The sequence below is a fragment of the Otolemur garnettii genome, unplaced genomic scaffold (genome assembly GCF_000181295.1).
Source record: "Otolemur garnettii isolate 467f Iridium unplaced genomic scaffold, OtoGar3 scaffold00051, whole genome shotgun sequence".
In the NCBI taxonomy this organism is placed as follows: Eukaryota; Metazoa; Chordata; class Mammalia; order Primates; family Galagidae; genus Otolemur; species Otolemur garnettii.
In genome coordinates, this window is record NW_003852446.1 from 4,399,781 (window position 1) to 4,414,564 (window position 14,784).

Consider the following 14,784-nt stretch of genomic DNA (forward strand, 5'->3'; position numbering starts at 1 on the left):
TAGGAAGGTTAAGAACCGGCAGTAGATGATCTAACACACACCCACATGACAGACAAACTCAAATCAATTCAAAGTGGAGGGTGGGGGAATGAGGAGGAGGTGGGGGATGGGCGTGCTCCCACTGAATGGGCACAAAGTTAAGGGGTAGGGCACACCTCTTGGGGGTGGGACACAATTATAAGAGGGACTCTAGCAAACAAATGCAAACACTGTAACCTAGTTCTTTGTACCCTCAATTAACCTGAAACAATTAAAAAAGAAAAAACAGAGAGAAAGGCAAATAACATCTTAGTAATAGTATGAAAATAGTTCATACTATAAAAGGGTCTCAGGGACCGTCAGGGATCCGAGGAGCACACTCTGGGAACTGCCACACTACTCCAGAGCTGGAGTGTATTTTTCTTGTCCATGTTTTTAAATTTTTTACAACAAATATATGTGTCCATTAGCAATATATATAGCAGATGTTTTGAAAGTTCTACATACCTAGTAGCACTCTGTACTTATTCTTCTATGACTTGCTTTTTTTCACACCATTGCAAATTTTTAAAGAATTTCTTGCCAGGCACGGTGGCTCACACCTGTAATCCTAGCACTCTGGAAGGCTGAGGTGGATGGATTGCTTGAGCTCAGGAGTTCAAGACTAGCCTGAGAAAAAGCAAGACCCCATCTCTAAAACTAGCCAGGTGTTGTGGCGGGTGCCTGTAGTCCTAGCTACTCGGGAGGCCGAGGCAAGAGGATCACTTGAGCCCAAGAGTGGGAGGCTGCAGTGAGCTGTGATGATGCCACTGCATTCCAGTCTGGGCAGGGGTGAGACCTTGTGTCTCAAATTAACTAATTAAGTAACTAATTAATCAAATTAACTCATTCATCAAATTAATTACTATAAATGATGAAGGGAATCATCTTATTTAGAGTGAAACAGTGAAGTAAGTCCCTTAGATTTAAAATAATTTTTGGTTATTCTGGCACTATGTTGGAAATCACTTCTCATTGCTATTAAGAGACGTAATAAAGAGTTTGAGGTTTCTGTGAGTTATAACGCCACGGCACTCTACTCAGGTGACAAAGTAAGAAACACTCTGCCTCGGAAAAAAAATTTCTTTTGAAAAATAAAATTGTACATATTTGTCATATATAACATGTTTTGAAATATGTGTACATTGTAAAATGGTTACATCAAAATAATTAACACATGCATGGCCTCCTATACTTATTTTTTGCGGTAAGAACACTTAAAATCTACTCTCTCAGCAATTTTCAAGAATACAATATACTGTTATTAACTATAGTCACCATTCAAGTTTACATTTTGAGAGTTATCCAATTTGATACCTGGTCATTGCTTTTAACTGCTGTCTAGTATCCCATTGTGTGGCTACACCTCAATTTGTCCATTTCCAAATGGATGAACATTTGGATTATTTCTGATTTTCCCCTTTTATAAACAATGCTCCAACAAACGTCCATGTACATGTCTCCTTGGGAGGTGTGTAAGTGTCTATACCTGGATATGGACCTCCTGGGTCACTGAGTACAGGCAGCTTCAATTTCACCTTCTCAAATTGCTTCCCAAGGTGATCATACCAATTACAGTCTATAGTTTACACCCTATAGGTGACTATAGGGTACTAGTCACCAATCCCATTTCCTCTTCTTTCCAGCCACTCAGCTATACTACTCTCCCATCATCCCTTGCACTTCTATGTGGCTATGTGCTTGAGTTTTAGACAAAGGAATGTGAGTGGAAGTGAAGTACACAACTTCCATGCCTTGCCCATAAAACTTTTCCATGAATAATCTTTCGTATTCTCTCCTGTTATACCAGCTGGACGTCAACATCCAGGATGACCTCGGAACTTACACACTGAAGATGGCAGAGACACTTCAGAGCCTGGGGTTTCTGGGTGACACCTACTGACCTGAACCCACACTGGTCTGGTTTGGGTTTTGTTTGTTACAGCAGTTAGCCTACCTTAACCAACCCAGCTGCTCATGACTGGTGTGTGAGAGTCACTCCTCCACCTCCCTGCCAATACTTAGAACTATGCTTTAAAACTGTTGCCACCTGCCAGTCTGAATGTGTTGTTTGAATTTGCTTTATTTTCTTTTTACCTATTAGATTCCTCCTCTGCAAACTGCTTGTTTATAATGTAGAACACAATAATAGAACTGTATTATATAAAATTACTATACTCTGTCTCTACAAAAGAACAAAAATTAGCAGACTGTGGTGGTGTAGGCCCAGGTACTAAGGAGGCAGGGGCACAAGGGTCGCCTGAGCCCAGGAATTTGAGGCTGCAGTGAGCTGTGATGATGCCACTGCATTCCAGCCTGGGCAAGAGTGAGACCTTGCCTCCCTCAAATTAATTAATTAATTAATCAAATTAATTACTATAAATGATGAAGGGAATCATCTTAATTAGAGCGAAAGTAAGTGAAGTCAGTCACTTAGATTTAAAATAATTGCTGGTTATTCTGGCACTGTGCTGCAAATCACTTCTCATTGCTATTAAGAGAAGTAATAAAGAGAATATTTCTAAACCCAGAAGCTGAACAATGGATGGTCCCTGCTATTCTAATCAAATTAAAGCCAGCTCTCAACCAAGACTGAAACGTGAATCCAATCGATGATAGAAGTGGTTGATTCCCCCAAGGGCTCTTTTAGGATTAAGCTTCTTTTAGGATTATTTATTGCTAAATAGCAAATAATCCCCAAACTTGGTAATTTAAAAGCAATACACCTCTGTTAGCTCAGTTTCTGTGGGTCAGGAATTCAGAAGCAGCTTTTGCTGGCTCAGGACTTCTCATGAGACTTCAATCAAGTGTTGGCTGGGGCCACAGTCACATGAGAGCTTGACTAGAGCAGATCTGCTTCCAAGATGTGAGTCAAAAATCTTTTCTATTCTCTGGCTTATCTTTTACCCTTATTTACATAAACTCCTTGTCATATATAGGAGGTTCATTTTTGCATATAGTTGAATTTACCAATCTGTGTTAAGTTTACGATGTATGACTTGCATGATTACTTTGAGAAGTCATTCCTCGTCTCAAGATCATTCAAATACTCTTGAGTTTTACAGCTTTGTTTTTCATATGTAGGTCTTTATGCCTGGAATTTATTCTTATGTATGGTTTAAGGGAGAGAGGTAAATTTCTTTTTGTCCATATGGACAGCTAATGTGCTAGCATTTTTTATTGGATGATCTACCCTTTCTGTTTCTGGGTCTTTCTTTCCTCCTGGCCTACTTGTTGCTGTGGCAGTACCACACACTATTTTAAGGACCACAGGTTTATGTGCTGAAATCTGGTAAGGCAATCCCTTCCCTTTTTCTATTTAATACTTCAAATACGTCTTGGTAATTCTTGGCCTCTTACTATAGCACATGAATTTTGGGATCAAGTTCCATGAAAAGTTCCTTTTGGGTCTTGCTCAGCGGTCCACTGAAATGTATTCATTCATGTGGGGAGAATCTATCTTTATCTCAAATCTTTCCATTCCAAAACAGTGGGTCTCTCCTCTTATTTCAGCCTTCTTTTATGTTCTTCAATAGGGCTTTTACAACTTTCTCCATGTACACCTAGCTCCTCTATTAAACGTGTACAAGGATATCTTATAGTTTTGGTTTCTACTATGAATGATTTTTTTTTTTTCTTTTAGAGACAAGGTCTCATTCTATCACCCAGGCTAGAGTGCCGTGGTGGGATCGTAGCTCACTGTAGCCTCAAACTCCTGGGCCCCAGAGATGCTCCCACTTCAGCCTCCAGCCAAGCTGGGACTATAGGCGTGTGCCCCCATTGAAATCTAATTTTTAGGCTCGGCGCCTATAGCTCAACCGGCTAAGGCGCCAGCCACGTACACCTAAGGTGGCGGGTTCGGATCCCCAGCCCGGACCCGCCAAACAACAATGACGGCTGCAACCAAAAAATAGCCGGGCGTTGTGGCGGGCGCCTGTGGTCCCAGCTACTTGGGAGGCGGAGGCAAGAGACTCGCTTGAGCCCAGGAGTTGGAGGTTGCTGTGAGCTGTAATGCCATGGCACTCTACCCAGGGGGAAAGCTTGAGGCTCTGTCTCAAAAAAAAAAAAAAAAAAAAAAAAAATCTAATTTTTAAACTTTTTGTAGACACGAGGTTTCGCTATACTGACCAGACTGGTCTCAAACTCCTGGCCTCAAGTGATCCTCCTGCCTTGGCTTCCCAAAGTGTTGAGATTATAGGGGTGACCCACCATGCTCAGTCTCTGAATGCTTTTATAAGAAATTATAATATTTATGAATTGATTGTGCCTGATGTAAAAGGCAACTTGATTATTGCTTATAGATGTTGTACATGGAAAATATGCTTGAAAAATGGAAAACTCTAGTTCCAGTAGTTTGGGGCTTTCTATGGCACTTATATCTGCAAATAATGATAATACCCTGGCTTCTTATTTCCTTTTCATGTCTGCTACATGGTTCACGATTTTAAAATGCTAAATAGAAAGTGTGACATTAGGGATCCTTGATGGTTCTGGCTTTTAAGATATTGTTTCTACTCTTCCCCAATATGGTCTTTATAAGGTTTGTAGATTTTTTTTTTTTTACCTTACCCTTTATCAAGATAATAAAATTTCCTTTCTTAGTTTTCTAAGAGGTGCTTCTAAAATTATTGATGGGTGCTGAATTTTCTCAAGTGCTTTTCTACATCTATTGAGATGATCACATAGTTTTTTTTAATTTTTTTAATTTATTAATGTGTTAAATTACACGAAGAAATTTACTAGTAAATGTCTTTGTATTTCTGGGATAAACCATACCCGGTCAAGATATTTTACTATAGTGCACAGGGATTGATTCATCTTCTTAATCTCTTACTTTGTATTTCTGATCAATATGAATAAGTGAATTTCCTCCATAAGTTTTATTTCTCATCGTGCCTTGTTTGACTATGGTAGCGTAGGATATTGGCCATATAAAAGGAGTTGGGAGCTGTCCCTCTTTACCTTTTATCTGAAACAGTTTATTTAAGATAGGGATTATCTGGTAATCCTTTGCCCCTCTCTCAGTCCACTGCACTCACTGGGCAAAACCCCAGTTCTGGTTACAGGGACTCTCTCTTCACTCTCAGGTGCACCTGTGCCGCTGAACGTGGCTAGAGAAAAACACACGACCATGCTGACTGAACTCCCTTTAACTGAATGAGCCTTAGTGCTGTCCAACAACTACACTAGGAATCCTTTGCCCATCTGTTTATCTCATTCTCCTAAAGGACTCTTTCATACCTTCTCCCCCTTCCTCAAACCTCTAATAACTCCTCCCTGTCCCAACTACTTTTAGCTAATGACGGTGCCTTGTGTTTTGTTGAGGAAGCAGAAACTATCAAAAGTGTCTAAATCTAAGCAGGGCATGGTGGCTCATGCCTGTAATCCTAGCACTCTGGGAGGCTGAGGAGGGTGGCTTGTCTGAACTCACTGGTTCAAGACCAGCCTGAGCCACAGTGAGACCCTGTCTCTAAAAATAGCCTAGCATTGTGGCAGGTGCCTGTAGTCCCAGCTACTCAGCAGGCTGAGGCAAGAGGATTGCTTCCTGTAGTCCCAGCTACTAGGGAGGCTGAGGCAAGAGGATTGCTTCAGCCCAAGAGTTTGGGGTTGCTGTGAGCTATGATGCCACAGCACTCTACCCAGGGTGACAGAGTAAGAGTTATCCATCTGATTAGAGTAAGAGTTGCCTTGGCCACACATTACACAAACAGTAATGATAGCTGATGAATAAACAAAAAGTCCATGCATATTTTATGAATATCTGATACTACAGATAAGCAAAGCAGTCCTCAAAATATCAGCATAACACCCACGGGCCACAGGTTGGACACCCCTTGCTATAAAGGAATATAAGCAATCCCTGGGTTATGAACAAGATAGGTTCTGTAGGACTGTTGTTAAGTTGAATTTGTATTCAAGTTGGAACAGGTACACTCACCTATTACCTGCAATAGCCTCCATTCATAAATGCGAGTTGTACACCAGTCAAAGGTTTGTAACCTGGAGACTGCCTGTACCTGGAACTGTGTAATTTATAAAGAGAAGAGGTTTATTTGGCTCACAATTCTGCAGGCTGGACAAGATGCATGGCACCAGCATCTGCACCTGGTGAGGGCCTCAGGAAGCTTCCACTCATGGCAGAAGGTAAAGGAGAGCTGCTATGTACGGAAATCACGTGGTGAGAGAGGACGCAAGAGAGAGAGAATAGGGAAGTGCCAGGCTCTTTGTAATAATCAGTCATCAGGGCAACTCTTGAGGGAACTAATAGAGTGACAATTCACTCAGGACTGGGAAGACAGCATCAAACCATTCGTGAAGGATCTGCTCTCATAATTTAAACACCTCCCATTACTGGGCATCAAATATTAACATGAGACTTGGCAGGGCCAAAGACAGCACATCCAAACCATAACAGAAAGGGCACGTGGTGCTGATGTGCCCTGCCTTCCCTCTTATGTCAATGGATGAACCACCTGTGCTCCCGGTCAGGTCCCCCACCACATGTATGCCACAATTCATCCCCCTCACTCATGCAAGGACTTTGCTCCAGCAATTTCCACTCTTGCATTACCAGTTTTTCCCTGCCTAGTAGATCATTCTCATTAAACATACAATTTTTCCCATTAAATAAACAATAAAACCCTCTCAACCCCACATCTCTATCCAACTACTGCTCTTATTTATAGCAGAAGTCTTCAAAAGGACCGATTAAACTCAAAATCTTTCATTTCTGCCCTTTCCTTCTCTTTTGAGTGCAATGTGGCCAATTGTTGCCTCTAACACCCCACATTGAATGCTTGACAAGGTCACCACTGATGTCCACATTTCTAAATCTAAGGGTTACTTAGTTCTGATTCTACTTGACCTTGCCCTATTACTAGATTTTTATCCATCTGATTATTCCTCCTCCTTGAATCGTCATCCTGACTTGGCCTCTATCTTCCTCAGCTTGGGCTGCTTTAAACAAAATACCACAGACTGGGTGGCCTGAACAACAGAAATCTACTTCTCACAATTCTAGAGGCTAGAAAGTAGGGTTTCAGGGCCAGGCACAGGTGAGGGCCCTCTTCCTGGCTTGCAGACAGTCACCTTGCTTTGGGCTCACGTGGTGGCAGAGGAGAGAGATCATCGCTATTGTGTCTCTTCTTATAAAGGCACTAAACTATTCATGACTTTCCTAACTTAATTACCTCCCAAAGGCCCTGCCACCTAATACCATCCCACTACAATTGGGGCTTCAACACATGAATTTTCAGGACACAAACACTCAGTCCATAGCAATTTCTTGGACACTATGGTCAGCTGGTTTTCCTCTTTTGACCTTTTTCTCTTCTCTGTCTCTACTTCTGTGATCTCATCTAGTCTCACGGCCTTTGAAACACCACACATATACCAATGCCTCTCATATTCTTATCTCCAGCCCAGACCTCTCCCTAACTTCTAGGCTCACATATTCAAATGCCTATTTTCCATTTCTACGTGGATGTCTAATGGACGCCTCAAACTTACCAAAACTCTGCATCTTCTACCCCAAATGTGTTCCTCTACAATCTTCCCCATCTCAATAAATGGCAATTCCACCCGACCTCAAGCCTAAAATCTTGGGAATCATTCTTGACTTTTCTTTTGTCACACACCTGATACCCAGTCTACCAGCAAATCCTGTTGTCTGCCTTCAAAATTTACCCCAAATCTCACTCTTCTTCACTATCTCCACTTCAACCACCCCTGTCTGAGTAATCACACTCCAACTGCAGAAGCTTCCAAACTGGTCCTGCTTTGCTCCCTGACCCATTATGGTCACTATTCCATATAGCTGATGGAATGATTATTTTTAAGCATTATTCAGATGATGTCACTCCTCTGCTCAAAACCTTCTCAGGACTTCCCTTCTCACTCAGAATTAAAGTCAAATTCCTTAGCTTCAAAGATGAATGAATAAATATGCCTCTAAATGTTCCTTGGTCTTAGTCTGTAAAACCATCCTGTACTAAGAATTTTTTGACTCATTTCACTGCTGGGGTTTTTTTTGAGACAAGAGTCTCACTCTGTGGTCCTGAGTAGGGTGCCATGACATCATAGCTCTCAGCAACCTCAAACTCAGGCTCAGGCAATCTTCTTATCTCAGACTCCCGAGTAGCTGGGATTACAGGCACCCGTCACAACATCCAGCTAGTTTTTCTATTTTTAATAGAGATAGGGTCTCACTCTTGTTCACGCTGGTCTTGAACTCCTGAGCTCAAGGAATCCACCTGCCTTGGCCTCCCAGAGTGTGAGGATTACAGGAGTGAGCCACTGTGCCCGGCCTTCACTCCATTTCTTTAATGGTTATAGGTCTAATCAGGATTTAATTTTTGAAAACTGTCCATTTATGTTTTCAAATCTACTGCCAAATATTATTCATAGTTGTTTTCCATTCTCCTAACATAGGAGACTCTTATCTGTGGCTTCACTTTCTGGGGTTTCAGTTACCCACAGTCAACTGTGGCCATGGTGTGAAAATATTATATACAGTAAGCTATCTTGAGAGAGACCACACATGACTTTTATTACAGTATTATAATTGTTCTATTTTATTATTGTTGTTGTTACTTTATTACTGGTCTTACTGTGCCTAATTTATAAATTAAACTTCATCATAGGTACGTACGTACAGAAAAAAACATAGTACAGATAGGGTTTGGTACTATCTATGGTTTTTAGGCATTAGTGAAGGTCTTGGAGCATATCCCCCATGAATAAGGAGGGGGTGGCTACCTCTCATCAACCCCGCCAGAAGTCTGCCCACTTACTAATCTTCTCAAAAAATAAGCTTTTGGCTTTAACAATCTTTACTATCTTTTTTATCGTGTTAATTCCTACTCCTATCGTTGTTTCCTTTTTTCTATTTGCTTGGGTGCCCTGTCTTTTTCTCAATCCTGAATTCATTCATTTTTAAATCTTTCTTCTTTCCTGATATATACAACTTAAGGACGTGAACTTCATTTCAAATCCCACTTTAGATGGATCCCTTCAATTTTTATTTGGAATGCCTTGGTTGGCATTCAGTTCTCACTATCTCATAATCTCCATTATAATTTCTTGTTAGGTGCAAGACATATTTAGAAGTGGGCTTGCTAAGTTTCCAAATAAATCTGGGGGCGCTTTGGCAGTTGTTTGCCACTGCTCTCTAGTTTTCTTGCATTTTGTCTGAAAGAATGTGGGGTACACAAATTTGATTCTTCAGTATTTTTTTGAGATTTCTTTTACCCTTCATCATCACTTTTTGAAAAATGCACCTCGTGAGATTGGAAGACATATTTTCTATTGGTTGGGTGCACAGTTCTATGTACGTACCCTTGATCAAATCTGTTTTTTATGGTGCTCACATTTCCTATGTCCTATCATTCCTCTGCTGATCTATTAGTATGTGAGGGAGGGGGGTTAAAAATAGCCACTATGATTATGGATTTGTCAATTTCCATAATTAGGTCAAGTTTTGCTTTCTAAACATTGAAGCTATGTTGTTAGTATTCTGTGTATTGAAAACTGGTGTATTCCTTAGGTGAATTATCCTTTTGTCATGTAGTAATAACATTCTATGTCCCTAATAATGTAATTTTTAAAAATGTCAAAGCTTCCTCTGTCTGATATTCATATAATTACATCAGCGTTTTTTGGTTAGTATTTGCCTTATGTATCTTGTCCCACTAAATTACTTTCAGTCTTTCAGTATCCTATGTTGTCGGTTTTGTCTCTTATAAACTACATATACTTAAAATTTTTTTTTTATTAAATCATAGCTGTGTCCATTAATGCAATTGTTGGGGACAATGTGTTGGTTTTATACACAATTTAAAATACTTTCATCAAACTGTTTAACATAGCCTTCACTGCATTTTCTTCATTATTGTGTTAAGACATTTATATTCTATATTTAAAATGTAGAATAATTAAAATAATTTAATCATTCTATTATTTAATATATAGATATTAATAATATAAATATTATTTATATTTATTATTTAATAATTTAATTATTATTAATTTTAATAATAATTAAAAATCATTTCTTTTAGCTGGCTAATTTAAGGATTGACTTTTATTCTGATTACTAATAGTGAGACTTACTTGCATCTTATTTTGTGCTTTCTATTTACTATGCTTTTTCCTCCCACTTCCCACTCTCCCAGGCACCCTTTTCCTTCCTTCTCTTGGAAAATTACATTTTCTTTATTCTTTTATCATTTTTAAAGTTATATATTCATTTATATTAATGGAATGCTTCAACATGAACTCTTTTTAAAAGATCTAATACCTTTCTCCTCCTCCTTTTTTTTTTTTTTGTTGAGACAGAGCTTCAAGCTGTCCCCCTGGGTAGAGTGCTATGGCATCACAGCTCACAGCAACCTCCAACTCCTGGGCTCCAGCGAGTCTCCTGCCTCAGCCTCCCAAGTAGCTGGGACCACAGGCGCCCGCCACAACACCCGGCTATTTTTTGGTTGCAGCCATCATTGTTGTTTGGTGGCTGAGCTGGATTCAAACCCGCCACCTTGGGTGTAGGTGGCTGGTGCCTTAGCCACTTGAGCCACAGGCACTGAGCCTTTCCTCCTTCTTCATGTGGTAAAGGCCTTAGAATGCTTTAATTTCAGGCTCTTCCTTTTCTTCTGCCATATTATTATTTTTCAGTACTTAATTACATGTTTTTTCCTCCTCTCCCAAATTCCTCTTTATTACTGTTACCATCTGTTCCATACTCCATGTTTTATTATATTTACTCCATTCTTCTCATTATAAACTCCATTGCTATTAAATAGCAATATTTAGTTACTGTCCTGGGCTCTTAATTATTTGCTTTATCATACCAAATAATCTGCAGCTATGGTGAACACTGCCTTGATCGCTATTTTGCTTTCTGATTCACATTCTCTTATCATGACTCCATAATGAATGCTTCTACTACTAATGAGTCCTCAAGCAGTGCTGTTAGTGAACAAGTATGTGAAATTAGTAGTTTTTATCCGAGCCAAAATAATCTAAAAATTTCTTGTTCCCTGCCAACAAATGTTTAAAGATATTGACTAAGGTATATATTTACAAAAATCACACCGGCAAAAGGACCCTCTTATAAACATAGTTCTTTCCTTCTTTGCCTGAAAGATTCAAATGGTATTTATCAGTACGTATAAACCTTGGTAAATGACAAAGGGGAAAAGTTCTCTTTCACGGACCCAGGAAAAGGAATTGGTGAAGATGTTAGCTGAGAGGAACAAACTCTTCTAACAGAAGAGTGATGATTAGCTTGACATATTTAAGATGGAATGATTTCTAACAAATGAAACCAATGTAAGTTGATCTCCATTTAGAAAGCAAATCAGAAACAGAGTTCAGAGCTTGTACCAGTTCAGAGCTTGCACGGGAGAATACCCATAAACACCCGCACGTGTCTACAGGAAAAGATGGGGTGATAGATACCACATAAACTTCAGAAACCATTAATCTTGCTCATTTATTTTTTCATTGTGGTAAAATTTACATAACATAAAATTGCTCTTTTTTTTGAGACAGGGTCTCACCATATCGCCCTCAGTAGAGTGATGTGGCGTCACAGCTCACAGCAACCTCAAACTCTTGGGCTTACGCGATTCTCTTGCCTCAGCCTCCCAAGTAGCTGGGACTACAGGTGTCTGCCACAATGCCCCACTATTTTTGTTGTTGTAGTTGTCGTTGTCGTTTAGCAGGCCTGAGCTGGGTTTGAACCTGCCTTGGTGCATGTGGCCAGCGCCCTAACCACTGAGCTACAGGTGCCAAGCCTGCTCATTTGTTTTTACAGAGTTAAACACTGCCTAAGATCACTCAGAGAAGATGAGGGGGCCAGGAATGGATTAAGGCTCTACAACTTAATGGTTGTTGGGGAAATGGGTGTAATTCTGCACTTGTAGACTCATGGGACTTCCCAGCAGAACTGTGCTTGGTGTGTTCTGGGGAGGCAGAGAACTTGACAGTGCACCCAGGAAGGGAAAAATAGGGCAAACACGAGGGCTTCTCACCAACTACCCCCAAAATAAATACAACTAAAGGCTCAGACAACATTTTTTTAATCATTAAAATGTTGGAGAGGAAAGTCCAACCCAGCAGAATTGCTTGAATGAGAAGACAGTGCTTTTGCTCCTGAGAGAAGGCAAGCTTGGACCAATAGTTGGCTCAGACCCTGCAGGAAGTATTTTATCAACAAGGACTGAAGGGTGTCTTTCATGCACCTAGGGCACTGCTTGATGAAAGGAACAGAACTGATGAGGTCTCTGTATTTAAGATCTCACTGCATCAATGGAGAGACACAATTATCTTCGAGGACCAAAAAACACATAGTAGCTATGTCAGGGCCTTCGGGCCAGCACTGCAGGCCACAATGGTCAGGCAGGACCCCTAGGCCCGAGCATTAATATGTGGCCTAAATCAAAGTCGTAATACTGCCAAGAGCACCCGTTATTTACTGATTACATCCTAGGTGCCAGGCAATGTACTGGGCACTAATTTTTTCTTTACAAACACTCAGTGAAAGCTGGTGTTATTGGGTGGCACCTGTGGTTCAGTGAGTAGGGCGCCGGCCCCATATACTGAGGGTGGCAGGTTCAAACCTGGCCCTGGCCGAACTGCAACCAAAAAATAGCCGGGCGTTGTGGCCGGAGCCTATAGTCCCAGCTACTCAGGAGGCTGGGGCAAAAGAATCGCTTAAGCCCAGGAGTTGGAGGTTGCTGTGAGCTGTGTGACTCTATGGCACTCTACCAAGGGCAACAAAGTGAGACTCTGTCTCTACAAAAAAAAAAAAAAAAAAAAAAAGGTGGTGTTATTACCCTCATTTTACAGATGAGGACATGGACTCAGAAAGGATGAATAAAGGTTATACATGTCTTTCTTTCAAGGCAGAACTAGGGATTCAAACTCAGCTCTGACAAAAGAACCAAGCTTCATTAGTTCTCCTTACAGCCCCTTCCATCACAGTAACAAAGAGAAAGGCTTTTCAACTCTGCTTTTAAAACACTTTACAGATGTAATTATAATGTAGTCCAAAGAGGAAGGCAAAAATCTCCATTTGCCTGCCTACTGCTTCCTCAGCTCTCCACGTGAACATCACCTTTTTCAGGACTCCTGCCTCTAGAAACTGGGTTGGGGTCCTTCCTCAAAGCTCCCCAAATGCAGACCACAACCCTTCATGTGCAATCTCAAAAACCAGTACACTCTGAAAATTTAAAGTGTTTTCTTAAGCTTTTTTGGTGCCAAAAGATGGACTTGAACTAATGTGAAACTCTTTTTAGTTTTAACTTACTCCACTTGGTGTGAAGACTCATACTTGGATGTGGAAACAATGTGTTTGATTAAGGGGTGCTGCCCAGACTGGGCTGCAGTTATTCTAGTAAATATAGTACATTATGTGCACATTACCTTTCTAAAAAGCAAAGATTTCTGACTAGCAAACTGTGCCTGGCCCCAAAGCTTTTTCAGGTTAGGGACTATAGACCTATACTGTAAGCACAGAAGTCACTGCACTATGATCATTTATTCGTCTTTGTAAGCCCAGCACTTTGTAGAGTGTCTTGCATGTAACAGATGAACAACATATATTTCTTGAATGAGAAAACAAGGCTAAGAAATTAGCTAAGAAGGGAAAATAGTCAGTGGGTTGGGAGTGACCATGTCTCCCACTTTGCAGGCCAGGCCTCTAAACCCCCGAATACCACTTCCTTCTTTGACTCTGAAGGCCCTATAAATAGTTGCTGTTGATTGAAGACAAATAACATAGCTGCTGTCTTCACTAGAAATAAAAATAGTTCAGTGGTCTTACATGATGGACCCACACATAACTTTAGACTAGTTATACAAAGCACAGCAGGCATATTCTTATCTCAGAACACCTGGGCAGCTTCATAGGATCTCTTGAACTTGGGAGCAGAAGAGCTGCCTTAGGGTCTGACCCTTTCTGGCCTTGCAGTTTTCTAATCTGTAAAACAGCAACCAGAGTAGGCCCTAGGGCTCTCACAAGTGGGTCTCTAACAACTCTTGGGAGGGACAGCAGCAGTTGCCCCACACTCTGGTGTGGTAAGGTAAGACAAGACACAGGTAAGACAGCCCTTCCAAACCTCAGGAACTTCTTCACTCCTATCTACTGTCCTTGTGGCCCAGAGTTCGTTGTCCTCATTCAATGGGCTCTGTCTAACCTACATACACGTCCTCTCTCGCACAAAACAAACAAACAAAAACCAAAGCCAATGCAAAAAGATGCATTTTGTACTCAGGGCACCGAGAAGGCTTCATTCTGCCTTTGACCCTGAACAATGGCTGAAGAATTCTGTGAAGTGTAGCTCAGCAACCGTTAGCTGAACTCCTATGAAGAACAGGGTGGTGATGGGGAGGTAATCACTGGCTGGTAAAGACTGTATCCAAATAGGAAACCTCTTAACCTTAAAGTTTCAGGTGAGAAGAGGGGACAAGGGCCTGAGGAGGAGAATGAGTGATATGAGAGGGCAGTTGTAAGCTTTCCCTCGGGGGTGAGTCCTCCTTACCTGGTAACACAGGATGGTTTGCTGCACTAGCCGCGCATACCCGTCCAAGCGGACCCCAGAGTTGCTCCTGCTCCGCATTTCTCCGATCCTACCACGCCAGGGCGCGGGACTTGCTGCGTGGAGGCGGGACGCTCAGCCTCAGTCAGTTTTCGGGATGGGGCCGGGTAAGAAGGCGAGATTTTTCAAAATGATAGACCCCAGTTATGACTGTAACGCAAGCCAACCG

General features: G+C 41.1%; 1 protein-coding gene across 4 annotated transcripts in view; it reads right to left on the bottom strand.

The window, feature by feature from the left end:
• PHKA2 (phosphorylase kinase regulatory subunit alpha 2) overlaps positions 1 to 14,784 on the bottom strand; it is an 85,443-nt gene extending 70,659 nt beyond the window's left edge. For all 4 annotated transcript variants that reach the window (XM_023514364.1, XM_023514365.1, XM_023514363.1 and 1 more), the window contains exon 1: positions 14,559 to 14,784. In XM_023514364.1, coding sequence (XP_023370132.1) covers positions 14,559 to 14,636 — 78 coding nt within the window. In that variant the 5' untranslated portion in view covers positions 14,637 to 14,784. The remainder of the gene's footprint in view (positions 1 to 14,558) is intronic.